The 18,646-nt window shown below is 36.9% G+C and overlaps 7 protein-coding genes across 7 annotated transcripts; 5 read left to right on the top strand and 2 right to left on the bottom strand.

Moving 5' to 3' along the window:
• Positions 1 to 1,079: 1,079 nt before the first annotated feature.
• RO3G_15719 (uncharacterized protein) lies at positions 1,080 to 2,489 on the bottom strand (the record flags this gene model as incomplete). Its single annotated transcript, XM_067670303.1, has 1 exon — positions 1,080 to 2,489. The coding sequence occupies one exon, from the start codon at positions 2,487 to 2,489 to the stop codon at positions 1,080 to 1,082; it is 1,410 nt and encodes a 469-aa protein (XP_067526404.1).
• A 539-nt stretch (positions 2,490 to 3,028) lies between these two features.
• Positions 3,029 to 3,556, top strand: RO3G_15720 (uncharacterized protein; the record flags this gene model as incomplete). Its single annotated transcript, XM_067670304.1, has 3 exons — positions 3,029 to 3,052; positions 3,112 to 3,285; positions 3,380 to 3,556. The coding sequence occupies 3 exons, from the start codon at positions 3,029 to 3,031 to the stop codon at positions 3,554 to 3,556; spliced, it is 375 nt and encodes a 124-aa protein (XP_067526405.1).
• Positions 3,557 to 3,898: 342 nt separating this feature from the next.
• RO3G_15721 (uncharacterized protein) lies at positions 3,899 to 5,369 on the top strand (the record flags this gene model as incomplete). The annotated part of the gene is made up of 6 exons (XM_067670305.1): positions 3,899 to 4,066; positions 4,254 to 4,312; positions 4,363 to 4,696; positions 4,766 to 4,863; positions 5,033 to 5,132; positions 5,187 to 5,369. The coding sequence occupies 6 exons, from the start codon at positions 3,899 to 3,901 to the stop codon at positions 5,367 to 5,369; spliced, it is 942 nt and encodes a 313-aa protein (XP_067526406.1).
• Positions 5,370 to 8,966: 3,597 nt separating this feature from the next.
• On the top strand, positions 8,967 to 9,678 carry RO3G_15722 (uncharacterized protein; the record flags this gene model as incomplete). Its single annotated transcript, XM_067670306.1, has 2 exons — positions 8,967 to 9,046; positions 9,093 to 9,678. The coding sequence occupies 2 exons, from the start codon at positions 8,967 to 8,969 to the stop codon at positions 9,676 to 9,678; spliced, it is 666 nt and encodes a 221-aa protein (XP_067526407.1).
• Positions 9,679 to 10,075: 397 nt separating this feature from the next.
• RO3G_15723 (uncharacterized protein) lies at positions 10,076 to 11,085 on the top strand (the record flags this gene model as incomplete). The annotated part of the gene is made up of 6 exons (XM_067670307.1): positions 10,076 to 10,232; positions 10,287 to 10,491; positions 10,546 to 10,565; positions 10,622 to 10,678; positions 10,741 to 10,779; positions 10,838 to 11,085. 6 exons carry the CDS (start codon positions 10,076 to 10,078, stop codon positions 11,083 to 11,085), a joined length of 726 nt encoding a protein of 241 aa, XP_067526408.1.
• A 491-nt stretch (positions 11,086 to 11,576) lies between these two features.
• On the top strand, positions 11,577 to 14,681 carry RO3G_15724 (leucyl-tRNA synthetase; the record flags this gene model as incomplete). The annotated part of the gene is made up of 11 exons (XM_067670308.1): positions 11,577 to 11,777; positions 11,884 to 12,099; positions 12,170 to 12,277; positions 12,331 to 12,440; positions 12,505 to 12,952; positions 13,006 to 13,205; positions 13,258 to 13,356; positions 13,414 to 13,613; positions 13,784 to 13,878; positions 13,930 to 14,445; positions 14,505 to 14,681. 11 exons carry the CDS (start codon positions 11,577 to 11,579, stop codon positions 14,679 to 14,681), a joined length of 2,370 nt encoding a protein of 789 aa, XP_067526409.1.
• A 1,308-nt stretch (positions 14,682 to 15,989) lies between these two features.
• RO3G_15725 (uncharacterized protein) lies at positions 15,990 to 18,212 on the bottom strand (the record flags this gene model as incomplete). Its single annotated transcript, XM_067670309.1, has 7 exons — positions 15,990 to 16,223; positions 16,274 to 16,442; positions 16,510 to 17,191; positions 17,248 to 17,457; positions 17,509 to 17,839; positions 17,893 to 18,116; positions 18,185 to 18,212. The coding sequence occupies 7 exons, from the start codon at positions 18,210 to 18,212 to the stop codon at positions 15,990 to 15,992; spliced, it is 1,878 nt and encodes a 625-aa protein (XP_067526410.1).
• Between the last annotated feature and the right edge of the window lie 434 nt (positions 18,213 to 18,646).

The following is an 18,646-nucleotide window of genomic DNA, read 5'->3' on the forward strand; positions in this document are numbered from 1 at the left end:
AGTTGATCTGAGCATTGGAAGCGCGAGAATATACCTCAAGATGGGAATGTAGAACGTTCAGGTCGTTTGGGTTGTGAAGCAAGCAGACCATGTCATCAGCATATGCCAGTAATTTGATCGGCTGCAAATTGAGATCCAAAGGGTGAGATAACGAGGACCTTGGTAAGGCAAAACCACAAAAGGCAGGGTCACGAATAATTCGCCGAAGCAGCGGTTCGAAAGCAAGGTTAAAAAGTACAGGTGATATGGGATCGCCCTGTCGCAAACCACGTAGTTGAGGCACGGACGGTGATAAGAAACCGTTCACATTTAGACGCAGTTGAGTACCAAAGAACAGATTTGACAAACTGTGCACCACTATAGGAGGAAAACCAAAGCGCAAAAGGACTTTGTGCAAATATTCGGGATGGACCCTATATCTGTAGCTCTAAGCATTGGGCGCATCTGATTACTAATGAAAATGTAATCGACTGTAGAGTAGATCTCATCATTACGACGGAAAGTTGGTATATTACTATTGTCTCCACTATGCATCACGTTATAAAAGGATTCTTCTAGATATGATACCCATTTTAGAGATGTTTGAGTTGACAGGTTAGGACGATGATAAGAATAATTGAAGTCGCCAAGGATAATGATCCGATTTGGGTCAATATCAGATACAGAGGTGAGAGCTTCTAACACAGAATCAAAAAACTCTCTTCTGTCCTTACCTGTAGAAGCTGGAGCATAAACCACTAATACATGAAAAGGAGTATAAAAGTTCTGTGGATGACTAATTTTGGAAAGAATAATGTGTGGGTTTGACGGAATGAGGTTATCCGACAGTTGATATTTGGAAGAAAAGGAAAGCAAGCCACAATGGCGAGTCCATAGAGATTGAGATGCTTGAAATTGTACATTGATGAAGTTTACATGGTCTGTGTTAGTGTGTGTTTCTTGAAAGGCCATTATATTGAAGTTTAAAGAGCGTAAGTAACGTATGAAGTTGGATTGTTTTTGGGTATCATGGGTCTTCACCAAACTGTTACAGTTCAATGAAGAAATGTTGAATAATAGTTCTTTCGATCTATTATTCATTATTGCTTAGATTGAGTTAGAGCACCATCAATGTTGAATACTGTGGTGCCGTGCTGCTGATCACTGGGGATGCATGCTGGTATTGGTGATCCCAGATTATCTAAAGAGTCATGGCGAAAGTTATATCCTGCTGGGGCGCCATTATGGTGGCTATCCATGGCAGCCTGATGTTGAGACTGAGGAATGTTTTTGGTGGCTTGATCCACTATAACTATGTCTGTAGCAACATGTGGATTGTCGATATTTCTAGCATTAATTTCCATTGGAATATCATCTTGTGATTCAGCGGTTGTTGTGAAGATAGCTTTCAGGACTTCTTGAGTGGATACCAAGATAGAGTCCTCCTCAGTTGTTAGCAAAGTAGAGGAATGAATTCTTGGGTCATCACCAGATTCGTTCCGAATAGAACGTTTACGTTTCATAGTATTCGAAGTGAGAGGCTGGGAGGGAGTGCTAGGCATAGTTATGCCACTAGAAGCTTGGCTCGACTGAACCTCAACTTGATCTACTCTGTCTTGTGGAGCAGTAGGAGTTTTTCTGGCCTTTTTAAATGGCTTATTCTTGCTTTTTGCGCATTCAGCAGCAATATGGCCACTAGCGCGACAGGTCCAACAAACACGGGATGAACGTTTCTTTGGACAATCAGAGACAGCATGTCCTTCAGCATGACAGTAGCGACAATAGGTGGGCATGTCACTCCACACAGCATAAAAGCCTTCATCGTCTGACTGATACCAAGGAAGATGGTGAGAAAGGGGAGAAAATCTGTTATCATTTTTTGGGACGCTTAGTATAGCATAGCCCGTACCCATATAGGTACCAGTATGGGATTCTCGTAGGATCCCTAAATCAAGAACGGAGCCATAAGGTTCCAAACTCATTTTCAATTGTTCCTTAAGAATGTCCTCTTTAAGAAAAGGAAGGTTCGATAGTCGAAGTCGAACTAAAGGTACAGCTGGATCTAAGGCTCGACAAGGTAAAAGCCTAACTGCATCATTTTCAAAAGTAATGCCGTCTTTAAGAATGTGATCAACGGCAGGATCTGAGGGATCAAAGTTGATTTCAGCAATCTTTCGACTGCCTTCTTTAGTGGTTGCGACTGCGATTCGTGATGGAAATTGTTTCGCAATCAGGGCCATGAGCTGCACGAGCGATTCAGATCTATCGGTCATGTCCAGGAGGACACTACCTGGAGAACGTCCTGCTCTCCACACTTTAGAGTGAATAACTTTGTCTTGTTGACTGTTGTGAATGTCGTATTCGAAAGTAGCATTCATAAGTGATGTTCGCTTCCTAGCCACTACTTGGGACCAGGGCATATTTTTCAATTTGATAGGAGGCGCTGGTGCCTGTAGTCGCTGCGTGACTGCGTTGACCGACTGGTGAGATATTTTATCGGAAAGAACCATGTCAGCAGCCCAGTTATTAAAAAAGCATATAAACTTTTGTATTTTTAGTTCCCGTAAGATAATTATAATTTTTTATCTTAGAATTTAGTGTGGCAAGTTCAGGACAAGGATAATACAACTAATGGAGTAGCTGATGCATGCAAATTAGCTCCCTCTCATCACCTCAGAGTATTTGTACAGCACTCGGGTAATGTATTTAAAAAATGCTCGAATAGCAACCCTAATACTCATCTATTGACAAAAAGCACCCAACCATTGGGAATTGAAAATCCATCTTTTGAAGTTTTTCATTCGTCCATTCATAAAAAAAAATCGCCCTTTGGCGTTGCGTTGACTGTATTTTAAGGGTTACCCTATTTGTGCTTTTCTATGGCGCATAGTTTCTTTTTTTGTACATTTATCTTCACGGGTGAATTTGATGTCATACCAGGAAAAACAAAAGAGAGCGCGCCGTTTAAAGTTTACGTCATTTTTGAAAAATTCGAGTGTCTACTTTCTGTTTCTTTTTTTTTTTTAGTCTTGTACTTTTTAAGGAAAAAATGATTAAAGGATTAAAGGGTGTCGTACGTACAATCAGAATATTTGTATATGTTTCTTATCTTACTCATCTATAAATAATTAGCTTTCAAGAACTAGATCACAGCATAAAGATAAGCCTTCAAATAGACAGCATTCAACTAGCTCTGGATCTAATGCAAAACAATCATCAGCCCATAATAAGCTTCGACATGTCCAAGTTGAGCCAGCTAATTCTGCTGAAACATCTGCAGCAGCTGATCTTTCTGTGAGCGATAATGTATGTGTGTACAATAATAAAAGATTAATAAAAAAATCACGCGAATAAAGGAGGGAGGATTTTTCAGAACCACTAATAATACTTTATATGAAAGTTCATGCCTCGCTTTGGACGCTCAGCAGAAGTAACCAAGCAGATGATGATGGATACTCCTAAGGATACTATTCCTCCCATCGCTTCTGGTCCTCGTCGACAGCGCTCTTCAAGAATATATCCTGTTCGTGAGAAAACGGATTTGGAAAAATGTCCAAATTTTAGTGGTTTGTATTAAATATTTAACAAGCATTTGAAAGCAATACTCATATATACCTATTATTTATTTAGAAGTTCCTCCATCAAAAAGACAGGATTTGTTTATAAGAAAGCTTATACAGTGCCAAGCTTTATTTGATTTTACTGATCCTTCCTCAGATTTGAAAAATAAAGAAATCAAAAGACAGGAACTACAAGAAATGCTAGAATATGTTGCAACTGTAAGAGGAGCGATTACAGATGCGGTATATCCAGATGTTGTTCGAATGGTATTACATGCTATATATCTGGTATATATGTTCACAATGGACTAACGTTGCACCAGTTTAGTGTCAATACTTTTCGCACAATATCACCACAAATGATAACAGATAATGAAGGTTATGAACCTGAAGAAGATGAACCAGCACTTGAAACAGCATGGCCTCATCTTCAACTAGTGTATGAATTTTTCCTTCGATTTATTGAATCACAAGAATTCAATCCACAGACAGCCAGAAAATATATTGATCAGAAGTTTGTTCTTCAAGTAATAAGAAAGAAATGTATTCATATGTATGGTTGTTGATAGATTTACAAAATAGCTACTTGAATTGTTTGACAGTGAAGATCCACGCGAACGAGATTTTTTGAAAACAACATTACACAGAATCTATGGAAAATTTTTGAATTTAAGAGCTTTTATTCGTAAATCGATCAATAATATATTCTTTCAGTTCATATATGAAACAGAGCGCTTTAATGGCATTGCTGAATTATTAGAAATATTGGGAAGGTAAAAAAAATGATGGAACGAAAATGATAGAGATTAAATGTGTTTTTTAGTATTATCAACGGCTTTGCTTTGCCTTTAAAGAAGGAACATAAGGTTTTCCTTTTTAAAGTACTTATACCTTTACATAAGCCTGCTACTTTACCAGCATATAGCCCTCAATTAACATATTGTGTTGTGCAATTCGTAGAAAAAGACCCAGAACTTGTTAGCGATGTTATGCAGGGCTTAATACGACACTGGCCTAAGGTTAATAGCGTAAAAGAAGTTATATTTTTGGCAGAAATCGAAGATATTTTGGATGTCATCGAAACAGCAGACTTTGAGTCATTTATGATCCCTTTCTTTCAAAAATTGGCCCAATGTGTCTCTAGTCCTCATTTTCAGGTAACAATGAAAAAATAAAATAGCATACTAAAATTGGAGAGAAAATGAATTAAATATCACTGTGTTTAGGTTGCAGAACGAGCGTTGTACTTTTATAACTACGAAGATGTTGTTCATGTACTCAGTGACAATATAGAAGTTCTCATGCCAATTGTTTTTCCATCATTGTATAAATATTCAAAAGAACACTGGAATAGAACTATACATGGACTTGCTTACAATGCTCTGCAACTGTTAATGAGAATCAATCCAACTTTATTTGACGAATATGCAGAAAAATATAAAGATGAAGGGTAATCATATCACCATCAAGAGAAAATACTCACATTTTTCTAGTGAGACAAAGAAATCTGCTGATGACAGAGCTGCTGTATGGAAAAAACTGGAAGAGAGAACAAAATTAGGTCCAAGTTTTTGCCCAAATGATGAATCAATAGTACATATGACTGAAATATAATAATAAAGAAAAAAAGCTAACGATCTTATTTAGTTTTCTATAGAAAATAAGCTTATACCAGCATTAGCCAATTCAGCGAATACTGAAGTAATGGCTTTCAGCAATACTCATTCGACTCAACCCAATACTAAAAATAATGATACCTCAGCTATACATCAACAAGAAGTTCATGATGCAGCTAATGATTCAGATAGTGATTCGTGGCACAGTGTCTAATTGCTAGATAAAAAAAAGGAGGAAGCATGTGTTTGTACTCACACATCAATGGACTACATATTATACAATAGAGAAAATTAATATAAACTTCATTTATGCGATACCAGTTTTCAAAATGATAATAAATCATCAGTCATTGTTATTATTCCATTCTTGATTTTAGCAATTGTATAAGTTGAACTTGGAAAGCAATGTTATTCTGCTGTTTCCATTGAGACACAACTATAAAACGGACAGCTATAGCTTCGTTAAAAATAGAAATTATGACTTTAAAGAACTGGCTCGAGAGTTGAACCAAGTTTGCATGTACATCCTGATTAAAGTTATATTTTAAGAATCACTCATTGTAAAGTAACAATTTTTGGACTTTTCTACTTTTGTTTTTGTATCGCTTCATGCTAGAGTTCACAGATTATGTTATGATAATCTTTTTTTTTTTTTTTTTTTTTTTTGAATTTTGTGTTTAAATCAAAGGAACAAGTTCATAAAATGTATTTAATTTTGACTACACGTTTAAAACATTCAGGATCTATGAGGTGATGCTATATTTCTTCAAGCATTAAAAATAGCTTAGTGTTAATTAATATTTGTGTGTTATGGCCAACTGAAATAATAAATCTTTACGCCAAATTCTAGACAATTGGAACTGCAAGATTTTTTTTGATTTATCATACTCCCGTTTTGTTTATATATTTATGAATTAAGAAATAAAAACTAAGAAATATAATTATTGATTTTCCAAGACAACGTAAACTTTTTTAAGGAAATCCTGTTCTTCAACAGTTGGCTGTGAGTCGAAACTGCAGTTGTCCTGCAACAAAATACCTCTCAACTCTTTAGCCTACTCAAAAACAAACAAACCTTGTAGCAGAGAAGCTGCTCTAAATCTTCCATGAACTTCACCACCTTGCCATCATTTGGTGGAGATTTTACAATCTTTCCAAAGAGATCCGTCATGTAGCAACCAGGTGCTACAAGCCGCAATCTGATAAAGAAAACCTTCAATCCTAAAAACCATGTACTTTAGCGAGATTCTTATGAAGCGCCCATAAGAGCTATATATTACCACCAATTTGGTCGTTAATGGTTTTTTTCTATTTTGACTTTTCAAAATACAAATTACGATGCTTTATTATTTAGTTGAGAATAGCTTTTGCCTTTGCTAGGACTTTACAATCATCTGCCTTTACAAGGTGTGGCTCTTTATCATGCTTCTTGAGCTCGATGTTTAAAATATCGTGATATTTCCCTTCTACTGACAAACGAAGTCGAAGATCTATCTTGAATAAGTCATTAACAGTATCATCCCTATTTCGATTCAATAAAAACGACAAGAGTTTTGAATGTTATACTTTTGACGATAAATTACCAAATAGTATTAATAATGGTGTTTTCAAAAAGTGTCTCAGATATTTGACCAAATTTCGACTATTAATTTTCATTCAGATAAGCCATTCCACTTTTGTATATCGTCATTATTAGTACTTAACAAGATGTAGCTATGAAAATAACAATGAGTGAAATATCAAATAAGTTATATACATTCGTATATTTACATGTGGGCAGCAACTAATATTTTTTTTCTATTATCCTCAACATGATTAAAGGATAATATCGTATAAAACTTATACTTCTGCGCAAACGTCATCTAATATTTGTATTATGCAAATGTCAATGAGTGTACTAAATTAGATATATGAAGTTATATATTACCTTTTCGGCCGTACTGTTAATCTTTTTTAATTCCTGATTTGGCTGTGGAATATTAACATTTCAAATCTGTTAGTCGTGGTCATATACACCAGTAGAATGGAAGGTCGCTCAGGTAATGCCAATTTACAAAAAGGATGATCCTATCGAGCCTAACGGCTATAAATCCATTAGCCTTACTTCCATATTTCGTAAATACTGGAACTTTGTTTATATCAAATCCTTGTTGAAAATAGCCTTCCATTAGATCTAGTTCAAAAAGGCTTTTGTGAAGTCAGAGGATCCCTAGATCAAGCTATACGTTTCGCTGAAATTTGCAGTATTCTTCATCAATATCATCGTGTTGCCCCAGTTCTCGCTTTCTTGGACATTAAATCGGCATATGACACCGTAAACCGCAATTATATGGCAAAAATTAGAGAATACAGTACCCGCGGCATTCATATGTCTACTTTAAAATTTACTTCACAATGTTCAAATAGAAGTCTTGCGAAACAATGCCATCTCAACCCGATTTTCACCTGTCGCGAAAGTCAAGGTTCTATACTCTTGCTATTCATTTACTCTACATATTAATGATTTGGACACGACGCTGTGCTCACAATCAATAGCAGAAGACATCTCTCCCATCCAAATTGCTCCTCTCATGAATTACATTTTATATGCTGACGACGCAGTATTCATCTCAGATAAGGATCAAATAATACTCTTGCTGAAGAAATGTGAAGATCACAACCACAACCTTGGATGTAGGTAGAACCCAAGCAAATTTGTAATTTTAGGTCCTACAGAACAACTATTGGCGTACACTCTTTATGGGGATGTACTGATAGCACCATTTTCTTTCTCCCATCTTGAAATTCTATTCTGGCCTGGTGAATATCTCAACACCCTTGACTTACTCAGCATTAATATCAACAAAGCACTAGCGACGGTGAACCAGCTTTCAACAATTGATCTTAATTCCAAAGATTTTAACACACTCCTTGCTACTAGATTCTACACTCAAATAGTTTATACTAAATTAAAATGCGGACTTGTAATCAATAAAATAACATCGTTCCTAGCCAAGAAACTAGAAGACACACAAAACATATGCCTAAGTGGAATCTTTGGCGGCTATAGTTTATCCTCTGTCAAAGAGATGTTGCATCTCTAAACTATCTCCAACGCAAGAACACACTTATACAATACAAGCCCAATTCCCGTTATGTTCACTAACTGTACCTGACGATGTTCTGCTTACCTGCCTATTATCTCATATACGTCGCTCTGACGGTCATTCATATTGGTATAAGCATTCCAAATCACCTCTGGCTACCAAAGACAAGAACTGAAAGGAATTGATTCATGCTCTGAGGTCTTGGCTGGCTACCAGGTGGAAAACGAGTACATTGTCCAAGGTGTCCTACCCAGATGTTCACAAAACAACATGCAATAAAATGCCTCGATATGCATCATTGCTCGTAAATGCCAGAAACAGCTCAAGATTCTCTATTTCTCCCCTTTAACAAACTACCAACCAGAATACCATGTTCCTCTCACCCTGTTTCTTCATGGTTTATTCGATAGCCTGTCATATACACTATACTTTATGAATTTAATTACCTGTTCCATGATAAGGGCTAGCTTTCACTGCCATTTCAATTAGGGTAAAGATTCCTCGATTGGCTATCCTCCTTCTCTTATTAGTAATACTCGTTTGTCTCCTTCTTTCTTCTTTTCTTATCTTTTTTTTTGCCCGTGATCGCCAAGGTGGTTTTTTAGCTTCCACTCATTTTCATTGATCTGACTACTAGACATTATGCGCTCAAATTAGGCATTGATTCTTTTGTATATATAAACCCTAAAAATTTAAACGTAAAGGCTATTTTACTCTTATTTATCATGGTCAATTTACAAATTATTGGTGCTGGTTATGGCCGAACAGGAACTAAGAGTTTACGTGACGCACTGAATTATTTAGGGTACAAATACAAAGTAAATATAATTCTTTTCGTTTACATTGTGCAGATATAGTACACATCATATGGAAAACGTTATTTTGGATCCTGAACAAGTTCCAGAAATATTTGAGAATGCTTATAAGCATCCTGATCAACCAGTAGATTGGGAGCGTGCTTATCAAGGCTATAATGCTGCTGTGGACTGGCCAACCTCTGCCTTTTTTGACAGGCTATACCCATTGTGTCCTAATGCAAAAGTCATATTGACTATTCGTGACCCTGATGACTGGTTTAATTCAGTATCCAAAACAATCCATGAATGGCCTGGAGTAGATTCGAAATGGCCTCAGCAGGTACTACGAGCCAGAAAAATGGCACGCACTGTGGTCCGTGATGGAGAGCTAGGAGGAGAGGGCTTGGTAGAAAGAAGGGAAGAGCTGATTCAAAAGTTTGTTAATCATATTGAACACATCAAAAAGGTGGTGAAACCTGAGAATTTGCTAATTATGGAGTTAGGGGATGGATGGGAAAAGCTTTGCAAGTTCTTGGGAAAGCCAATACCTCAAATACCTTATCCACATTCAAACAAACGGGATAACTTTCCTCAGTTGCTGCATAATATCCGAATACAGCTTACATTCAAAATTAATTGAATGAAAAGAAAACAAAAACCAGTTCTTGATTCAAATAAAATGGCTAACAAATATCAATTGTTTGATACTTGCTTTTTTTTTTCTGAGACAGACGCATTTAGTAGCAGAAACCCTGTGTAGCATCCCTTTAGTGCTATAAAACAAATGAAGTTATTTTTTTTTTGCTTGAGATATATCTGATAACTACAGATACATACCTCAGATAACTAGTAATATAATTAATCTTTTTATAACTACCTATTGACCCTTGTTTTATACCTACTAAAATCGATGGATTGAAGTATCTAGAAACAGCGGCATTTTAAAATTCATGCCAAAAGCATATTAAAATGGTGTGGCCAGGGTGAAGGTTATCTTTTTTTTTTTTTTTTTTTTTTTTTTTTTCTAGTTTTCAAACATGCTTTCTCGTGTCATTGCTCGCCCTGTTGTCAGTGCACTTAAAACCGCTGCTCGTCCTGCTTCTATATCACCTATCGCTCGCAAAGCTTTTGCTAGTACCGGATCACGTTTCTTATCTACTAACGCCTTTGAACAAAAGCGTGCTACAGTTCAACGTAATATATAGAGTTTAACATTACACTTTTTTTTTTTACTCAATTTACTTGTAGATCCTGCTCCTCAGTGGAAGGCACAATCGCTTGTGGATGGAGAGTTCAAGGAACTTTCTTCAACCGACTTTAAGGGAAAGTTTCTCGTCATGGTCTTTTACCCTGCCGATTTCACCTTTGTTTGTCCCACTGAACTTTTGGCCTTCAGTGATCGTATCGAGGAATTCCGTAAGCTCAATGCTGAAGTTGTTGGTATTAGTGTAGAGTAAGTGTTTGGATTTTATAGTTGTATAAGATAAACTGACTTTTTTTTTGACAGCAACGTTCACTCTCACTTGGGTAAAAAAAAAAAAAAAAATTTTATGAAGAAGGCTTCTAATTTAACATGATAACAGCCTGGACCAATGTTCCCAGAAAGCAAGGTGGTCTCGGTTCGATCAATATTCCTCTTGGTAAGTGTCAAACTATGATAGAGGTAGGAAAACGCGCGCCTAACTAGATTATTTTACTATAGTATCTGATATTAAAAAGGAAATTTCTACAGACTACAATGGTATGTATCACAAGAAAAAAGGCATAAAAAATGACAGCTCTAAATTGTATTTGTGTAGTCTTGATCCCTGAAGAAGGATTGGCTCTTCGTGGTTTGTTTGTTATTGACCCTAAGGGTACTCTTCGTATTGCTAACATTCATGATTTACCTATTGGCCGCTCTGTTGATGAAACTTTGAGAGTGATTGAAGCCATCAAGTTCACTGATGAACACGGTGAAGTATGTCCTGCCAACTGGACAAAGGGTGAAAAGACAATCAAGCCTGACCCTAAGGGCTCCTTGGAATACTTTGGCTCTGCCAACTAAAAAAAAAATTGTAATAAAGTAAATTTTTGTTGTCTACTATATCAATTGTTTTTAGAATTGCCAATCATCCACCAAAGAAGAGAGAGAGAGAGAGAGAGTTGAGGATGATGCTATACAACGTAACTTTCTTTTTACTTACAAAATATTTCAAATAAACCACGGCATCAATAGGAAAGCAGAGTAAACTCCTTTTTACAATGGTGTGCGGAGATTTGCGGTGCAACAAACCCTTCAATGCCAGGGCCATAAATATTTTTTGTCGATTATTTTTTTTGTTGAAACATAAAAAAATGACATTTCTGACATGTCAACTTGCCTTGAGGACGATCAATAAAACGAACAGAGTCACCACATTATCCCGATCTTATGCTTCACAAACTAAAAAGTCACCTGTCAATTTTACAGCCATAGAAAACAAGTGGAAGGCACGTTGGCAATCAACTGAACCTGTCCCGATGGATCCCACACGACCCAACTATTACACTCTTTCCATGTTCCCGTACCCCAGTGGTATGCTTCACATGGGACATGTTCGAGTCTATGCCATTAGTGATACCATTCAGCGATTTCGTAGAATGAAAGGTTACAACGTCTTGCACCCTATGGGTTGGGACGCTTTTGGTTTGCCTGCTGAAAATGCAGCGATCGAACGAGGTATACATCCTGCAGAGTGGACAAAAAAGAACATTGCAGTAATGAAGGAGCAGATGTCAAAGTTGTGTATTGATTTTGACTGGTCAAAGGTTCAGTTCAGCAAAATACAATCAAGATTTTGTCTACTGAACTCCTTTTCTGTAGGAAGTAACAACATGTGATCCGGAATATTATCGATGGACACAATATATTTTTCTCGAGCTTTATAATGCAGGATTAGCGTATCAAAAGGAGGCTGTCGTCAATTGGGATCCTGTGGATCAAACAGTGCTCGCGAATGAACAAGTTGATCCCGAAGGAAAATCATGGCGCTCGGGTGCTCTAGTTGAAAGAAAAAAATTGAAACAATGGTTCTTTAAAGTAACAGATCTCGCAGAGGTTGGTACATGCTTTATGGTAGTGTTCTTCATCTAATAATTAAATTTGATAGGATCTTTTAAAAGACATTGATAGATTAGAGAATTGGCCTGAACGAGTTAAACAGATGCAGCGTAATTGGATTGGAAAATCAAAAGGAACAGAACTCCTATTTAATATTGTAATAAAACAATGCGGATATGATTTATTGATTCTAACACATTTGTTTATTAGACATCAACCAATTCCATGGAACCTATCAAAGTATTTACAAGTAGACCTGACACAATCTTTGGTGTACAATATCTGGTTCTTGCCCCAGAGCATCCTTTGATTAAAAAAGAGTAAGAAACAGAACATTGGCAACAATGCATCCATTTGACTTTTCTTTTCCCCCTTCCCTTAAAGAATCTTACCAGCAGAACACGCAGAGAATGTTTTGGAGTTTGTAGAAGGTTTAAAGAAAAAGCAAAATATGGACGCTGCTGAGGAAAGCAAAAAGGGTGTTTTCACTGGCATGTATGCACAGAACCCTTTTACCAAAGAAGACATACCTGTTTATGTTGCACCTTATGTGTTATCGGATTATGGTACTGGAGCTGTCATGGGTGTTCCTGCACACGATAAACGTGATTTTGAATTTTGTCAAGTGAATAAGGTTGTTCAAGACATTCGATATGTTGTCGAACCCTGCATTAAGCCTGTGGATGAGCCATTGGACAAGAGCACGCCTTTTACTTCCGAAGGCATTTTAACAGAGTTATCAGGACCCTATAAAGGTTTGAAATCAAAGGAGGCTGCTAAGGCAATCTTAAAAGAAGCACAAAAAATGGGTGTGGGTCGTCCTGCGACACAGGTGAGAAAATAAAGATGAACGAACAAAAAGAAATTAATGCAGGATTTACGTAGTTTCGCTTGAGAGATTGGCTGTTGTCAAGACAACGGTATTGGGGTGCACCTATCCCTATCATTCATTGCCCTGCATGTAATGTAGTTCCTGTACCTAAGGAGGATCTTCCTGTGAGCCTTCCATTAGATGTCGAGTTTTCCGGAAAGGGTCACTCACCTCTTGCTCGTAAAAAGGACTGGGTTAATTGTAAATGTCCAAAGTATGTTTTATATAAATTATGAAAAGATAGTACGTTTCTCATATATGATTAGATGTCAAGGGCCTGCTAAGCGTGAAACAGATACTATGGATACATTTGTTGATTCATCTTGGTACTTTATGAGATACACAGATCCAAAGAATACATCCTTGTAAGTCTCAGATAGGATTATTTTATTCCCAAAAAAAAAAATAACATTCTTTATTAGACCCTTTGATCCAGCCAAAGCATCTGCTTTGTTACCTGTAGATACATATATTGGAGGGGTTGAGCATGCTATCCTCCATCTTCTTTATTCTAGGTTTATCTCCAAGGTTTTACTAAAACAAGGTGCTTATCAGCAATCGCCTGAGACAAAGCCTGGAAATGGAGAGCCTTTTAATATCTTGCTTACTCAGGTAACAATTGGTAAAAAAAGAATACAAGACCATCAACTAATTTATCCTTCAGGGGATGGTGCATGGACGTACATTCAAGGACCCTAAAACATTACGATTTTTAAAACCAGAGGAGGTAGACGCATCAGGTAAAACAAAAAAACAGAAAGAATCCCTTGTCAACTAATTGATAATTCAAAGATCAATTAAACCCAAAGATTATTGAGACAGGAGAAACCCCTGTTATCACCTTTGAAAAAATGTCTAAAAGCAAATACAATGGTGTCGATCCAGTGGTAAGTCATTATTTATTATTTCACTATCAAATTACTTATATTGATTCGTAGGCTGTAACAGAGGAATGTGGCGTGGATCCTACCCGTCTCCATATTCTTTATAAAGCTCCACCTTCAGAAGTTTTAGAATGGGATGATACAAGTATTGTGGGTATGCAAAGATGGCTTGCTAAAGTTTTAAAATTATCGCAATCCACGCCAAAGATTACAGAACCTCTGCCTTTGATCAAAGATATGTCTAAAGAAGAAAAGGAATTGTATAGGATAACAAACCAGACGATCAAACAAGTGACAGACAACATGTCTACCACCTATTCATTTAATACAGTTATTTCTGATTTAATCAAACTTTCCAATTCTATCTCTGCAAGCCCAATCACCACAAGTTTACCCGTCTATGGCCATGCAGTTCAATCTCTTGTAAAAATGATGGCTCCCATGGTGCCTTCCACAAGTGAAGAATGCTGGGAATATGTAGGAAATCAAGAAAATAGCGTGTTTCAACAAGCTTGGCCATCATTTCATGCTGAAGCCTTAGAAAAGGATGACCTCACATGTGTTATTCAGGTTCGCTCTTTTACGAATTTGCCTACGCGTGTGTTTTTTACTGACTTTTATATAAACAGATTAATGGAAAGACAAGGCTGAATCTCACGATTCCTAAAGAAATATCAAATGATATAAACGAAATTGAAAAAAGAGTGAGGGAATCAGAAGCAGGACAAAAATGGCTTGCAGAAAAAACAATTAGAAAAAGAATCTTGGCCAAAAAGGGCGAACTTGTTAATTTTGTAGTAGTTTAAAATATGTAGTTTTTTTTTATAAAGTACAAATCCTTTCCATGAAATTATGTTTAGATTTCCTTGCATGAACAACAGCATTTGAGACACCATCTGTTTTTGACTTGTAAAAGATGGAGTACCTTTTAAATAATTGGCAAAGGATGCCTATGCAAATTACAGGTTAGAATAATGTGAGAATTGAGTAAATGTGTTAACACGTACCATAAAACCAATACAAATGAAGAGGGAATATAGCCACAGCAACCATCCAAAGCGCCTCCAATCTATGACGCTGCTTAAGAGCAATGATCATATGTGCATGAAACACAAGACGAAGCACAAAAAAAGTAGTCGCAAACAGCAGGTCACATCTCCAGTGGTCTCTGAATGAACCCAAGGCAAGCAAAAGCGTAGGAAGTTCTAATAAACAGCTCGCGCTAAAGAAAGACGAAGAGCGTGACTTGAGCAACCAGAAAAGTATACAAATATACAGTAGATGGTGAACCCATCCAGTCAATACTGTGATACGATGGCGGTAGTAGATGGATCCAAGCGTTAAATCCAATATGAGATAGGATATAAAGAAACATATTAAAGCAGTATGAAAGTTGGAATCCACAGACAACAAGTTCATATCCCAACCTGACTTCCAGAAGGACGTAAAATGAGGAATTGAGACCACAGTACAGACTAGGCTGCTAGCAAACGTAAGTAACCAACTGATTTGTTTATCTGTCTTTGCAAAGCCATTTTTGATTGAATAAAAGAAAAAGAATATCAAGCTTGTAAGACTAAATAAAAATGATATGGACACAATAGGTTGTGATAATACTTGAAGAAGTGTAAGCTTTTGAATCATTAAAGTACAAAAGAAGAGAAAAAGTTACTTTGACTAACCTTGTCAAACTCACTAGATAATTTATATTTAAACAAAGAAAATTAGGGAGAAAATTTCTGGGAACAAACGATCGAAATAAGCTGTAAAAGATCAAAAAAGGACTAATGTATAACCAGGAGGCTTTCCCATTATTTATCCCCAAGTGCATCCTAGGAGACAGAAGTAAGGGAAGGGTATAAAAAAGTCATTAAATATATATGAAAAGATGAATCAGGAGAAGGAGTACGGTTGTCAAAAGGCGGCAAATTAAGATTGTTTTTATTCTTTATGCAAAAGAGAGCGAAAAAAGAAAATGTAATACAACCCAATCTTTTGCTCGTTTATGCATAAAAGGCAGTAGCACAGATTTATGATATTTTCTTTGTTCTCATTATCGTCATTTATTATCTTATTTTCTAGGTCCCTTGATATGCCCCCCTCCCCTCCTATAATCAATATGAATCAAGTTGTCCTATAAGCATACATGGAACTGTTGCCCCCTTTTGCAATTTTGATAATTCTGTATTCTTTGGAGGTAATTGTAGTAATCCATTAGCCTCGGCCATACTCATCATTCTACTACTTATTTGGTTCCCGGTTGTTTGAGCAATCAATCCTGTCATGTCTGCTTTTACATGTACTCGATGAAATTCTGGTCTGGTATCCAATTTTATATCACAATCCAACTATAAAAACAGAGTTTATAAAGTTCAATAAAGAAAGGGTTAATTCTTACCTGCACAGGAACGATCACATTTCTTGATCTATCTACACCACTCATCTTACGCAAAGCGGGAAGAACAAATAGGAAAAATGTTACTGTGGCAGAAACAGGATTTCCAGGTAATGCAAATACCAACTTTGAATTTTTGCCACAAGGCACAGTGGCAAAAGTCGTAGGTTTTCTATAAAAGTCACCTTTTAATAACAAAAGAGGCACAAACTTCTCCTTATTCCCCTCCTATACTTTACCCAGGTTTCATAAAGACTCTTCCAAAGCGAATACTTGCATCCAGTTTTTGCTCTAATATAGGTTTCATCAAGTCTGCCTTTCCCATAGAGACACCACCAGTTGTGATGAGTACATCTACTCTTGATAATGCTTCCTCAAGAGCCTCATGTATATCATCTACATTATCGCTTACAATGCCCAAATCTGTGGCTTCAAAGCCTGCATTTCGGACAGCGGCCAACAAAGAGAGTCGATTGGTATCTCTGATTTGGCCAGGTTTTAGGCTGTCTGTATGTATATGTTCCAATACTTCATTTCCAGAAGAAAGTACACCGACCAGAGGCTTTCGATATACCTTGACATGTCGTACGCCTACTGAGGCTAGCAGTGCTACCTCACTGGGCCCAACCTTTTGTCCCTTCATACCTACTTTTTCACCAACTCCACAGTCAGATCCTATCTCTCTAATATTTTGGCCTTTGGAAGCATGTGATAAAATTTGGACGAGGAGCTCTTGTTTGCCATCATCAGAGGCTTTGATCAGTTTGGTGTCTTCAACCATAACAACAGCATCAGCTCCATCCGGAATCATTCCTCCTGTAGCCACATAGGCAACTTTACCCTTGCTTAAAGAAGTAGCAGTCTCTTGCTGTTCTGCCAACGCAACAGATTCAACTGCATAAACTCCCGGTCCGTCCTCAGCTGCATAGTAAGTGTTATTTACTTTTAAGAGAAATTAGTATATCGCCCTCGCTTACCATAAACAGCATAGCCATCTACAATGGATGCCCGGTATCCAGGTACAGGTTCAATGGACTGCACATCTTCTGCCAGGACATAACCAGAAGCCAAAAACTGAGAAACTGGCATATTGATCACATTAAGTTGCTTGGTATGTTGATCAACCAAATCTTGCGCGTCTCCAACAGAGATTAAGGGATAAGGAGAACTACGGGCTTTTCTTGACACTGTGAACTTGTTATTAAAAAACACTAAATCTTTTCCACCGTCCCCTTTACCTGGTGCATCCAAAGGAGCAGATTGACCTGTCAAGTTTTCTTCACTCTCATGATGTGTGCACTGGTGTCCTTGGATTTGAGCATGCGTTTCCTTGACAGTTTCCGAGTGTTGATCTGAGAGTAAGTCCAAAGCGTGAGGCAATATCTTTATGATAGCATCCATGTTTTCTTTACATGCCTTTGGACTGCCTGGAAGAGTGATGATGATCGTCTTATTCCTGATACCTGTAACTGGACGGGACAAGGCAGCAAATGAAGTGATTGAAATCGATGAAGATAGTAAGAGATGTGTTATGCCAGGTGTTTTTCGAGTTAATAATGGCTCTATCGCCTAGGTCAAAATTAATATGCATAATCATCATTTTTCTTCAGGGAAAAAGTTACTTCTGGCGTCCTATCTCTTTTCGAAAAACCAGTGCCTCCTGTCAATAAGATAAGGTCAAGACCGACTGTGTCAGCCCAGGTTTCGACAGTTTTTTGAATGTCGTGAATTTCGTCAGGTACAATCCAGTCCTTTACGATAGCATAGTTTTCTTGTCTTGTAAGAATCTCTTTTATAACAGGACCACTCTTGTCAAGTAATGGCTCTTTAGAAGCAGTATCGCTTACTACAGACAATTTACGTGTTAGTTTGTCGAATAAGTCTGAGCAGTTTTCTTTTTCCACTTTATTTTACCTGTCAAAATACCAACTGTGTAGACCATCAAACACGAGAAAAAAAAGAAAAAGGAACGGAGATTGAACAACGTTCGTTTATCAACCACCCCAAATAATGGTAACATACAACGATTTGCTTTGTTATTGCTACTTTGCTTTGAAGATATGTGTGTGGTTTGATCATTACCACTAATAATTAAGACACACCATAACTTGTTCTATCCACAATGATTTTCGATTATTATGATAAAAATAATACTTCTTTTTTAAGCAGAAAATGATTAATGAACTATTTGATTGTATGTTATAGTATGTTAGCATAAAATAAGACGGCTGGAATATTTTGAGACAATCTAGGTTTAAAAGCTAGATTGTATGTATTATTTTTGTAGACAAATGATGAATTTCATTACATGTTGTATGCATCCTGCTATCAATCTAATATTCTATCAAGTAGGATAAAATAATATTTAAATGATGA

The sequence above is a fragment of the Rhizopus delemar genome, genomic scaffold (assembly GCF_000149305.1).
Source record: "Rhizopus delemar RA 99-880 supercont3.17 genomic scaffold, whole genome shotgun sequence".
Classification (NCBI taxonomy): domain Eukaryota; kingdom Fungi; phylum Mucoromycota; class Mucoromycetes; order Mucorales; family Rhizopodaceae; genus Rhizopus; species Rhizopus delemar.